We start from the raw sequence: 12,180 nt of genomic DNA on the forward strand, positions 1-12,180 counted from the left end.
TCATCCCTCAAATGCACCACCTCGATCCTCTCAAACCCACCACCTCTAGCCCCCCCACCCCCTCAAACTCCTACCCGACTCTCATGTCCTGCCAGCTTCCCCCCTCAGCCCCCTGCCCAGCAACCTCAATCTCTCGGTGCTCCATCTAAACCCACCTCAGCGCCACCATCATCCCTCTCCCCCTCGACACCCCCATTGGCCCCAACTCGCCTCCCCTCTCCTCCCCTCATCCCCCTCCCCGGTTGCCCCGGTAACGCTCCCCCTCCCCGGTTGCCCCGGTAACGCTCCCCCTCCCCGGTTGCCCCGGTAACGCTCCCCCTCCCTCGCGCCCCGGCTGTGGCTGGGCTGCTGCTGCTGCTGACGTGTCGCCCTGGCCAGTGCGCCTGCGCCGCCAGCCTCTGGTATTCAACATGGCTGCATTGCTGAAGCGAGTGTGTGTGTCAGTGTTACTGATTACAGCAATCAGCGGGAAGAAAGACCAACAACAACAACAACAACAACTCTTCTCCAACTACAAACGGTGTCTGGATGAAGAATGTAGCAGTAAGTAACAGCCACTCACTGGCCGTTTTTAAGGTGCAAGGCTGACTGGTGATGGGAGGTGGGGGAGGAAATATTGTCCATGGTGACCAGTTGGCAGTTCAGTCTGTTCATTAGGGTGAGTTTATTGTAACAATGTTTTTCTCCGAAAATGGGACAAACTTTGAGCACCATAAAGGAGCTAAATTTGAAAAACATTTTTTAAATCACTAAGTAGAAGATGGGAGGGGTGTGGCAATCTTCCACACACAATCAACTTTTATTCCCACTTCGCTAGTTGCTTCTAAATTCAGACCTCTCCCACTTTTGGTTGTCATTTCCTTGCACAGATGCAGAATATTCTCAGTTTGGACGTGCAGATTTCTAAATACAGGCTCGTTTTAGAAGACGGTCCAATTCAGGAGAGGGAAAAATAAGCAATTGTTCATCCTCTCTATCCTTCAACGTGGAGGGGCATAGAGTGAACCGTCCTCCACTTCATGGTCCCTTTTCTGTACCTCTTTTAGTTTAATTCCTGCAAATTTCTATTGTAGTTAACTTTTCTTGTTCCCTGTGATGAACAAAATTGACGTAATTGCATTTTATTGCAGAGTAACATGTCTTTGTTTTTATATACAAAATAACAAAATATTGTGTTATCTCTAATTGTGGCACAAGCTGGATTGTGGCACAAGAGCAACACGGTAGCATGGTGGTTAGCATAAATGCTTCACAGCTCCAGGGTCCCAGGTTCGATTCCCGGCTGGGTCACTGTCTGTGCGGAGTCTGCACGTCCTCCCCGTGTGCGTGTGTTTCCTCCGGGTGCTCCGGTTTCCTCCCACAGTCCAAAGATGTGCGGGTTAGGTGGATTGGCCATGCTAAATTGCCCGTAGTGTCCTAAAAGTAAGGTTAAGGGGGGGGGGGGTTGTTGGGTTACGGGTATAGGGTGGATACGTGGGTTTGAGTAGGGTGATCATTGTTCGGCACGACATTGAGGGCCGAAGGGCCTGTTCTGTGCTGTACTATTCTATGATTCTATCTATGATTGGTACTTGGAGAGACCAGTCTGTTATATCTACTGCCTTTAATGTTTAACTCAGTGATATTTCTTTGCCAGTTTTAAGACTGTATTAGTGACCTTGGTTCTAACATTGGTGCCAATCTTGGCCCTAACCCCAAATTATTTCTGACCTTTCTGGCAGTTTCCTCTGCTTTGCAAGATTGCTCACTACTGCTAACTCTTTCTACTCATTCTAATTCTGCGGTTTACTTTTAACCCCCAGTTGAAATACTACATTAACTTTCTATAGATTTAATTTTAGGTGAGAACATTTGTGAAATGCTCTCACTTTTGGACCCCTCGTTCAAAATCATGTTGGGATTCAGGAAGGTGAAAAGTAAATTTTGTGACTTGGTAAAACTCATTTGCAGAGGTGTGGCCATCAGTAGACAGCTGTGGGATTTATGGGGCACAGGGTTAAAACCAGCATCCTCAACAGAAACCAAAAATAAGAGACATTTCACCCCTCTTTCCCAGAAAATGTAACAAAAAGACTATGACAGAATCAGCTGAGTATTTTTTCAAAGCATGATAAATATTTGGTTTGGGGCAGTAATACAGAGTTCAGGATTGGAATAAACCTATCAAGTAATTTATGATGTAGTCTATGCGAGGGTAGGCCAATGTTATGAAGAACATTCTGTTAGATTACATACGTGCAGTATGTATGGCAGCATAGGGAATTCCTAAGGTGAGAGGAGGGGGGAAATGGGTCGAATAGGGGGAACAGGGAGCCTGGGTAAGAGGGGGGGAACAGGGACGTGGGTGAGACGGGGGGGGGGGGGGGTGGGAACAGGGCACCTGGGTGAGAGGGGGGGGGAACAGGGCACCTGGGTGAGAGGGGGTGGGAACAGGGCACCTGGGTGAGAGGGGGTGGGAACAGGGCACCTGGGTGAGAGGGGGTGGGAACAGGGCACCTGGGTGAGGGGGTGGGAACAGGGCACCTGGGTGAGGGGGTGGGAACAGGGCACCTGGGTGAGGGGGTGGGAACAGGGCACCTGGGTGAGGGGGTGGGAACAGGGCACCTGGGTGAGGGGGTGGGAACAGGGCACCTGGGTGAGGGGGTGGGAACAGGGCACCTGGGTGAGGGGGTGGGAACAGGGCACCTGGGTGAGGGGGTGGGAACAGGGCACCTGGGTGAGGGGGTGGGAACAGGGCACCTGGGTCAGAGAGGGGGTGGGAACAGGGCACCTGGGTCAGAGAGGGGGTGGGAACAGGGCACCTGGGTCAGAGAGGGGGTGGGAACAGGGCACCTGGGTCAGAGAGGGGGTGGGAACGTGGCACCTGGGTGAGAGAGGGGGTGGGAACAGGGCACCTGGGTGAGGGGTGGGAACAGGGCACGTGGGTGAGGGGTGGGAACAGGGCACCTGGGTCAGAGAGGGGGTGGGAACATGGCACCTGGGTGAGGGGTGGGAACAGGGCACCTGGGTGAGGGGTGGGAACAGGGCACCTGGGTCAGAGAGGGGGTGGGAACATGGCACCTGGGTGAGAGAGGGGGTGGGAACAGGGCACCTGGGTGAGAGAGGGAGGGTGGGAACATGGCACCTGGGTGAGAGAGGGGGTGGGAACAGTGCACCTGGGTGAGAGAGGGGGGGGAACAGGGCACCTGGGTGAGAGAGGGGGTGGGAACAGGGCACCTGGGTGAGAGAGGGGGTGGGAACAGGGCACCTGGGTGAGAGAGGGGGGGGGAACAGGGCACCTGGGTGAGAGAGGGGGTGGGAACAGGGCACCTGGGTGAGAGAGGGGGTGGGAACAGGGCACCTGGGTGAGAGAGAGGGGGAACAGGGCACCTGGGTGAGAGAGGGGGTGGGAACAGGGCACCTGGGTGAGAGAGTGGGTGAGAACATGGCATCTGGGTGAGAGAGGGGGTGGGAACATGGCACCTGGGTGAGAGAGAGGGGGGGGGACAGGGCACCTGGGTGAGAGAGGAGGGGGAACAGGGCACCTGGGTGAGAGAGAGGAGGGGGAACAGGGCACCTGGGTGAGGGGGGGGGGACAGGGCGCCTGGGAGAGAGAGAGGGGGGAGGGGGAGGGGGGGAGAGGGGGGGAGGGGGGGGGGAGGGGAGGGGGGGGGGAGGGGAGGGGGGGGGAGGGGAGGGGGGGGGGAGGGGAGGGGGGGGGGAGGGGAGGAGGGGGGGAGGGTGGGGAGGGGAGGAGGGGGGGAGGGGGGGAGGGGGAGGGGGGGGAGGGGGGGGAGGAGGGGGGAGGGGGGGAGGGGGAGGGGGGGGAGGGGGGGGAGGGGGGGGAGGGGGAGGGGGGGAGGGGGAGGGGGAGGGGGGGGGGAGGGGGGGAGGGGGGGGAGGAGGGGAGGGGGAGGGGGGGGGGAGGGGAGGGGAGGGGAGGGGGGAGGGGGAGGGGGGAGGGGGGACAGGGCATCTGGGAGAGAGAGGGGGGGGGGTGAACAGGGCACCTGGGAGAGAGGGGGGGGGACAGGGCACCTGGGTGAGAGAGATGGGGGAACAGGGCACCTGGGTGAGAGGGGGGGGGAGGACAGGGTACCTGGGTGAGAGAGAGGGGGGGAACAGGGCACCTGGGTGAGGGGGGAGGAATGGGGTGCCTGGGTAAGGGGTGGGGTAGGACTGGAGTGAGAGTGCGGGGGTGGAATGGGGTGCATGGGTGAGGGGGGGAGGAATGGGGTTCCTGGGTGAGCGATGGGAGGAATGGGGCGCCTGGGTGAGGAGGGGGGGGGGAGGAATGGGGCGCCTGGGTGACAGGAGGGGGGGAGGAATGGGGCGCCTGGTGAGGGGGAGGGGGGAGGAATGGGGCGCCTGGGTTAGAGGAGGGTGTGGAGAATGGGTATCTGGATGAGTCTGGGCTGATGATGTGTGGGATGGAAATGTGTGAAGGTGGGCGAGTGTGTGCTAACTGTCTCTTTGATGTCTTGTATCTTTCAGTGTTGATGTGTCGAGGCAAAGCTGTGCAGGATTTCACTGGTCCCGACTGCCGCTTTCTGAAGTTTAAAAAGGGTGAAACAGTTTATGTTTATTATAAATTAGCAGGAGAAAGGAACGATCTTTGGGCTGGAAGTGTGAGTAACTTTTTATTTGTATGTTACTCTGAATGTTCCTTTAAAAGGGCTTAGATTTTTCTGAAGTCAAATCAAATTGCTATTCAATAATTGGTGCTCACTCTGAATCAGAGATTTGTGGGTTTAGGCTCTGGTCCAGGACTTGGGCATGATTGAGGTGGCATGGTGGCACATTGTTGCCTCACAGCACCAGGACTGGGTTTGATTCCGACCTTTGGTGACTGTGCGGAGTCTGCACGTTCTCCCCGTGTCTGCGTGGGTTTCCTCCGGTTTCCTCCCCAGTCCAGAGATGTGCTGTTCAGCTGGATTGGCCATGCTAAACTGTTCCTTGCTGTCCAGGGGTTATGGAGATAGCTAGGGTAATGGGCCTAGCAGGGTGCTCTTTCAAAGGGCTAGTGCAGTCTTGATGGGCCTAATAGCCTCCTGCATTATAGGAATTTTCTGATTCTAGGGATACGAGTTGAATCGTGAGGATGTTTTGTGTTATTCGATGCAGTGGGCTTTAATCTAAATCAAAGCACTTTGTGCCTGTTGAGCAGGTTTTAACATAGGAATTGCTAAATGAAGATAGACTAATATCCATCTCCTTCATGTTCTAACATCCTGGAAGTTGCAGGATACAATGATAATGGGATTGTTGTCTAATCTGCATTGATAATCGTGATGCTATTTAAAAACAAACATGGAATGTTCTGACGTGTGACTCATTCAATACCATCACAGTCTGTGGTATAAGTATCTCCACGTGGACATAGTGAAGTGTTATATCCTTGTTGGGAGGCAGCAGACAGGAACTATAATTTCTGTACTTGTTTAACCAGCTTTTGCCAAACTCCAAAGTGCCCCCTATTGGGAGGGAAAGGGAAAATATGAGGCATTAATCGGGAAGAAAAAGCAGGAAATATTGAATTCCCAGTGACACATTCGGAGGAATGACATGCTTTTGTTTTTTTTTATAAATTTAGATTACCCAATTATTTTTTCCAATTAAGGGACAATTTAGCATGGCCAATCCACCTACTCTGCACATTTTTGGGTTGTGGGGGCGAAACCCACGCAGACACGGGGAGAATGTGCAAACTCCACACGGACAGTGACCCAGAGCCGGGATCGAACCTGGGACCTCAGCGCCGTGAGGCGGTTGTGCTAACCACTAGGCCACCGTGCTGCCCTTGACATGCTTTTGTTTCTGTGCATGCCTTTTATAATACAGCCCTGATTATTATCACAGTGTTACCGGGCGGGCCCTCGCCGCTGTTGCACCTCAATTACAATCATTTTCATTTGTACACATCTAACGTGGTGTTTCGCAGAGGCTGTAAAAATGGATTTGTATCGAAAAAGGGGTTTCAGAAAGAGGAGGAAGCAGGGTGAAAATTGGTGTATTTGGAAGAAAAAACTGCAGACCAGGCCAATAATTTTAGGCTTAAGGTTGCAGTAGACACCAGTGGCTGTGACGTTCCTGGATAATGCAGTCCTGTTTCTCACTTCATGCCTCTTGTCAGGAGACATTCCTGTGAGACCATCCATTGACCACCACAAATACAAATCCCACCTTTATCTAGAGCACCCACATACTCCAGACGGGGCGTCACTGGGTAGTGATCAGGAGCAGGAACTCTTGCTGAGTTAGAGTTGAGGAAGGAGAATGAGCGTGAAACAGAGTTGAGGAAGGAGAAAGAGAGTGAAACAGAGTTGAGGAAGGTAAAAGAGAGTGAAACGTGGCATTTCAAACTGAGATTATGTAACTTGACCAGAGTACCTCAGCTACACCCTGCTTTAATACTCGGTAATTGGTATGAGATGGGAGTGCTTTTTAAACCACTTTTTCCACACTGGTTCTCACTTTTGATTCTGAAAAGCATCTTCTAATTCTCTGAATCTACATCCAGTGACGGATCCTGGATAGAACCACCAACATCACTTGAGTATTTATTTAGGATGAATTGCAAACAGCTGAATGTGTAATCTAATCTGGGACAGTAATGTTCACAGGAGCTTTGAACTGTCAATAAATTGAGGGTGCCTCAGATAGGTGGACTGTTGCCGCACCTTAAGATAGGTTTATTGCCCATGCTATCTCTACATATTAATCAGCAGAGTGATAAGGGGATGTGTTTATCTTGGAGTGACAGACGTGTTTACTTTGTGACGGACGTTACACTGTGTATTGTACCATTTCACAGCAAGGAGATTTAGGAATTCGTGATGTTGGAGTCAATTACTCCTGTTAACGTTTTCACTTTATTTAAAAAAAAATGCATTTTGTTCCAAACGTATTCAAACAATTATAAATTGGTCAATGAAGGCCCAAATCACAATGTCCCATCAAGTCACCTCAGCTGCTTTTAACCCAGGGTTTATCATAAGCAGGAATAAATAAACCTTCATTTTAAAATTCAGTAGTAAAATCAGTCGTGGCATTTCAGTTCATTTTTGTTCATTGGCAAGACAACCCAAAGTAGGGATTTTGCAGGATTAAAATTTAGAAAAAAAACCATATTTTGATACTGTGGGGGAAGTGTTGTTTTTGCAGGATTTGTTTTTTTATCTGTCTCTTTAATTCCTGTATTGAAAGGAAGACCCGTTCCTGGGCTTCTGTTTTGTTCTGCTCTTCTAAAGATGCTGTCCCTCTTTACGTTAACCAGATAACCTATTTACCTCCTTCATATCTGCAACATTCCTTCATCTCCAAATTCTTTCTCTCACAGGTGGGGAGTCAGTTTGGATATTTCCCCAAAGACCTTATTGAAATAAATCGAATATACTCAAATGCAGAGGTGGAATTACCTGCTGAGGTAGGTGTGCATTTTTGTGTCATTTAAATATAAAAGGACCACATCGTCTAATGGTACAGTCGATCCTTGAAACCATAGGTTCTTTGGGGCTATCTTAGGATGTGGCGTCGTGATCATAGATTATCATAGAATTTACAGTACAGAAGGAGGCCATTCGGCCCATCGAGTCTGCACCGACTCTTGGAAAGAGCTCCCTACCCAAGGTCAACACCTCCACCCCCATCCCCATAACCCAGTAACCCCACCCAACACTAAGGGCAATTTTGGACACTGTTTGGATTACTGTTTTTCTGCATCTGTTGAGTTATTGGCTCGTTTCTTTTCTCACTCAATACTAATTAATCATTGTTTCTGCAGTGGAATCACAGCATTTCCTTGTGAAGCTAACTGCGTCATTTAGGTCTTATCATTGAAGCTTCTGGGAATGTGTCAGAACTTATAGGGAAACCCTTGTATGAGTGTCCCAAGAATGTATCATTCTTCCTCCTACAGTCCAAAGAGGTGCTAGTTAGGTGGATTAGCCATGCAGGTTAGGTGGGGTTACGAGGATAGAGTGGGGGGGCGTGGACCTCGGTTGGTGCTCTTTCAGAGTCTTGGTGCAGACCCGATGGGTCAAATGGATTCTATGGGGTGGCTAAAAGCGTGGATGGTGAGGGTGGTCTGCCAGTGTGCCTGTTTGTGTGGCCGTTGTCTCCAGGAGTTTTGTTTTTTGAATTGTTTTTCTGCCAAGGCTAGCATATGTTGCCTGCACATTCCTAATTGCCCTTTAGAATGTGGTGATGAACCATCTTCTTGCGTACATAGATGCACAGACGATAGGAGCAGGAGGAGGCCTTTTGGCCCTTCGAGCGCGCTCCGCCTTCATCACGATCATGGCTGATCATCCAACTCAATAGCCTAATCCTGCTTTCTCCCCATAGCCTTTGATCCTATTCTCCCCATGCGCTATATCCAGTCGCCTCTTGAATATATTCAAAGTTTTAGCATCAACTACTTCCTGTGGTAATGAATTCCACATGCCCACCACTCTTTGGGTGAAGAAATGTCTCCTTATCTCTCTCCGAAATGGTTTACCCTGAATCCTCAGGCTGTGACCCCTGGTTCTGGACACACCCATCATTGGTAGCATCCTTCCGGCATCTACCCTGTCTAGTCCTGTTGGAATTTTATAAGTCTCTATGAGATTTCCCCCCTCATTCTTCTGAACTCCAGTGACAACAATCCCAACCTAGTCAATCTCTCCTCATGTGTCAGTCCCGCCCACCCTGGAATCAGTCTGGTAAACCTTTGCTGCACTCCCTCGAGAGCAAGAACATCCTTCCTCAGAGAAGGTGACTAAAACTGCACACAATACTCCAGGTGTGGCCTCACCAAGACCCTGTACAATTGCAGCAACACATCCCTGTTTCTATATTTGAAACCTCTCGCAGTGAAGGCCAACATACCATTAGCCTTCTTTACCGCCTGCTGTACCTGCACTCTTACGTTCAGCGACTGGTGCACAAGGACACCCAGGTCCCGTTGCACACTCCCCTCTCCCAATTTACAACCATTCAGGGAGTAATCTGCCTTCCTGTTTTTGCTTCCATAGCGAATAACCTCACACTTATCCAAATTATACTGCAGTCCAGGTGGTGTAGGTTGTTGCTCGTTCTGATGAGTGTGCTTTACACTCAATTGGCTCTGTTTTATTCCTTAGCTCTGGAGTCGCCAGGTATCCTTATGATACCGCCACGAGGTTCAAGTTCAGATCAATGACTCAATACACCAGTTAGTAAGGTTCAATCAAACACATTTATTATTACACAGTAAATCGATACTCATGCAACTAATACTAACGGACTAAACTATTCCTACCACTATAAGCCAATACTTATCTTGTGTCGGGCAGTGGCCAACTTTGGTGGCTACAAGGTACAATCCACAATCAGTAACGGTTTGATGTAACTGAGTGGAATGTTGCAGCATTTCAGAGGATAGTCAAGAGGCGACCCTGTTGCTGTGGTATTGGAGTCACATATCGGCCAGAATGGGTCAGGAAGGCAGATAACCTCTCCCGAAGGTCACTGTGAACCAGATGGGTTTTTAAAATCCAGTAGTTTCATAACCATTAGTAAAGAGATAAGCATTTATTCCATTTTAATTAATTAAGATAATTGAATTTAAGTTGTTGCCCTTTCTCTGGTAATGTCCTTTGATACCTTCTTGTATATATTTTTTTCCATTGATAAAACAATTTTATTGAGGTATTTTTGCAATACTGTATAAAACAATGACATTGTATAGTACCGTACAAAAGGAAAAGCAAATAACACGTAGTGCAAACCACGACTCCATTCGTGCAAGGACCTGCCTAAACCACCCCCTACTCTACACTACCCTAGCCCCTCTGGGCAAACCCCGATAATGAACCTCTCCAGGCGAACTTAACCTTTTCTAAACTGAGAAAGCTCGCCATGTCCGATAGCCATGCTTCGGTCTTCGGGGGCTTTGAGTCCCTCCATGCCAATAGTATTCATCGCCGGGTTACCAGGGAAGCAAAGGCCAAGACGTCGCCCTCCTTCTCCTCCTGGACTCCCGGGTCCTCCGACACCCCAAAGATTGCCACCTCAGGACTCATTACCATCCCAGTTTTCAAAACCCGGGACATAATGTCCGCAAATCCCTGCCAGTACCCCCTGAGTCTAGGGCACGACCAGAACATGTGCACATGATTAGTCGGTCCACCGGCGCATCTGGCACACTTGTCCTCCAGCCCGAAAAATTTACTCATCCGGGCCACCGTCATGTGGGCCCGGTGCACAACCTTAAACTGGATCAGACTGAGCCTGGCACACGTTGCAGTCGTGTTTACTCTGCCCAGAGTTCTGCCCATCCTCCATCTCCCCTCCGAGCTCCTCTTCCCACTTAAGCTTCAGGTCATCAGTCTGTGTATCCTCTGCTCCCATTAGCTCTTTGTAAATATCTGAGACTCTACCCTCACCTACCTCTCCCCTAGAAACTATCCTGTCCTGCCTCCCCTTTGGCAGGTGGTGTAGGAAGGACGCCACCAGTCTGCGCACAAAATCCCGCACCTGCAAGTATCTAAAGTCATTCCCTCCCGCCAGCCCAAACTTCTCCTCCAACGCCCTAATGCTCAGGAAGCTCCCTTCCAAGAACAGATCACCCACCCTCGCAGTCCCCGCCCTCCGCCACAGTCTAAACCCACCGTCCATATTCCCCGGGGCAAATCGGTGATTGCCGCAGATTGGGGTCCACACCGATGCTCTCACTCCCCCAATACGCCTCCTCCACTGGCCCCAGATCCGCAAAGTCGCCACCACTATAGGGCTGGTGGAGTACCGCGCCGGCAGGAACAGCAGCGGCGCCATAACCAGGGCTGCCAAACTGGTGCCCCCGCACGATGCAGCCTCCATCCGCCCCTAGACCGACCCGTGCCCACCATCCATTTCCTGATCATCGCTAGTTGGCCACCCAGTAATAGTTGCTAAAGTTCGACAACGCCAGCACCCCTCCCCTCTGCTCCTTTCGAGCATCACTTTCCTCACCCGTGGGGACTTCCCCGCCCAGACAAATCCCAGGATAATTTTATTCAGCCTCTTAAAGAAGGACCTCGGGATGAAAATGGGGAGACACTGAAATATGAACAAGAATCTCGGGAGAATTGTCACCTTGACAGTCTGCACCCTCCCCGCTAGTGATAGCGGGAGCGCAGTCCAACTCAAAACCTCCTCCTGCACTCTCGTTCCACCAATCGGGACAGGTTGAGCTTATACAGCCTGCCCCAGTCCCGTGCCACCTGTATCCCCAAGTATCTAAAGCTTTCTCCTACCAGCCTGAACGGCAACCCCTTCAGCCTCCTCTCCTGCCCCCTCGCCTGAATTAGGAACAACTCCCTCTTAGCCATGTTCAATTTATATCCTGAAAACTGGCCAAATTCCCTCAGGGTTTCCATGATGCTGTCCATTCCCGCCATTGGGCCTGACACGTATAACAGCAGGTCATCCGTGTATAACGAGACTTAATGGTCCACTCCCCCTCTCACCTCCCCCTGGCCCATCCATACCACTTCCCCAAACCAGCCCTGCTTAAACACTATCTATACAAGTCAAAGACATCCCCTACAATAGTGCAATTTAGATCAAACAGATAGAGATAAGAAGTACCAGGCACTCTCAGCTCTTACCCTCCACACACAGAAAAAGATTGCAAAGAATTCCCCCGAAACACCCATCTTTTTAGCTGGTTTCTTTTTTATTTTCCCCCTACCAGACCTCCAACCAAACAAGGGATCCCAAAAAGGAAACATTTAGGGAAACCATGGAAAAGAACAAGAAAAACACATTACGACCAAAATACATCAACCTAAAAAAAGTCAAAAAAACAAACAGAACGGATCCAAGCATGCAGGCATCTCAAAGTGAGAGAGAAACAAAATAGACTTAAAAGTTCTTCCAAGAGTCCTCAGCTCAGAGCCAGCCCTTGCTTCTTAACAAAGTCCATCGCCTCCTCGGGTTCCTCAAAATAGTGGTGCTGGCTCTCATACGTAACACACAGTTGCGCCGGAAAAAGCAGCCTGAATTTGACCTTGTTCTTGTACAAAATCTCCTTCACCTGCCTGTAGCCTCCCCTCCTCCTAGCCACCTCAGTGCTCGGGTCTTGGTAAACACGCAGGGTGCTATTGTCCCAGGTACAGCTTCGTGTGCTCTTGGCCCATTGCAGAACCTGCTCCTTGTCCAGGTACCTGTGGAACCGGACCACCAAAGCTCGTGTGG

The 12,180-nt window shown here is 50.6% G+C and overlaps 1 protein-coding gene across 1 annotated transcript in view; it reads left to right on the forward strand.

The window, feature by feature from the left end:
* The first annotated feature begins 377 nt into the window (after positions 1-377).
* mia3 (MIA SH3 domain ER export factor 3) overlaps positions 378-12,180 on the forward strand; it is a 198,645-nt gene continuing 186,842 nt past the window's right edge. Inside the window, exons 1-3 of the mRNA XM_038798968.1 lie at positions 378-543; positions 4,474-4,607; positions 7,319-7,405. Of these exons, the coding sequence (XP_038654896.1) occupies positions 411-543; positions 4,474-4,607; positions 7,319-7,405 (354 nt within the window). The 5' untranslated portion in view covers positions 378-410. The remainder of the gene's footprint in view (positions 544-4,473; positions 4,608-7,318; positions 7,406-12,180) is intronic.

Source organism: Scyliorhinus canicula, chromosome 6 (genome assembly GCF_902713615.1).
Source record: "Scyliorhinus canicula chromosome 6, sScyCan1.1, whole genome shotgun sequence".
NCBI classification, from domain to species: domain Eukaryota; kingdom Metazoa; phylum Chordata; class Chondrichthyes; order Carcharhiniformes; family Scyliorhinidae; genus Scyliorhinus; species Scyliorhinus canicula.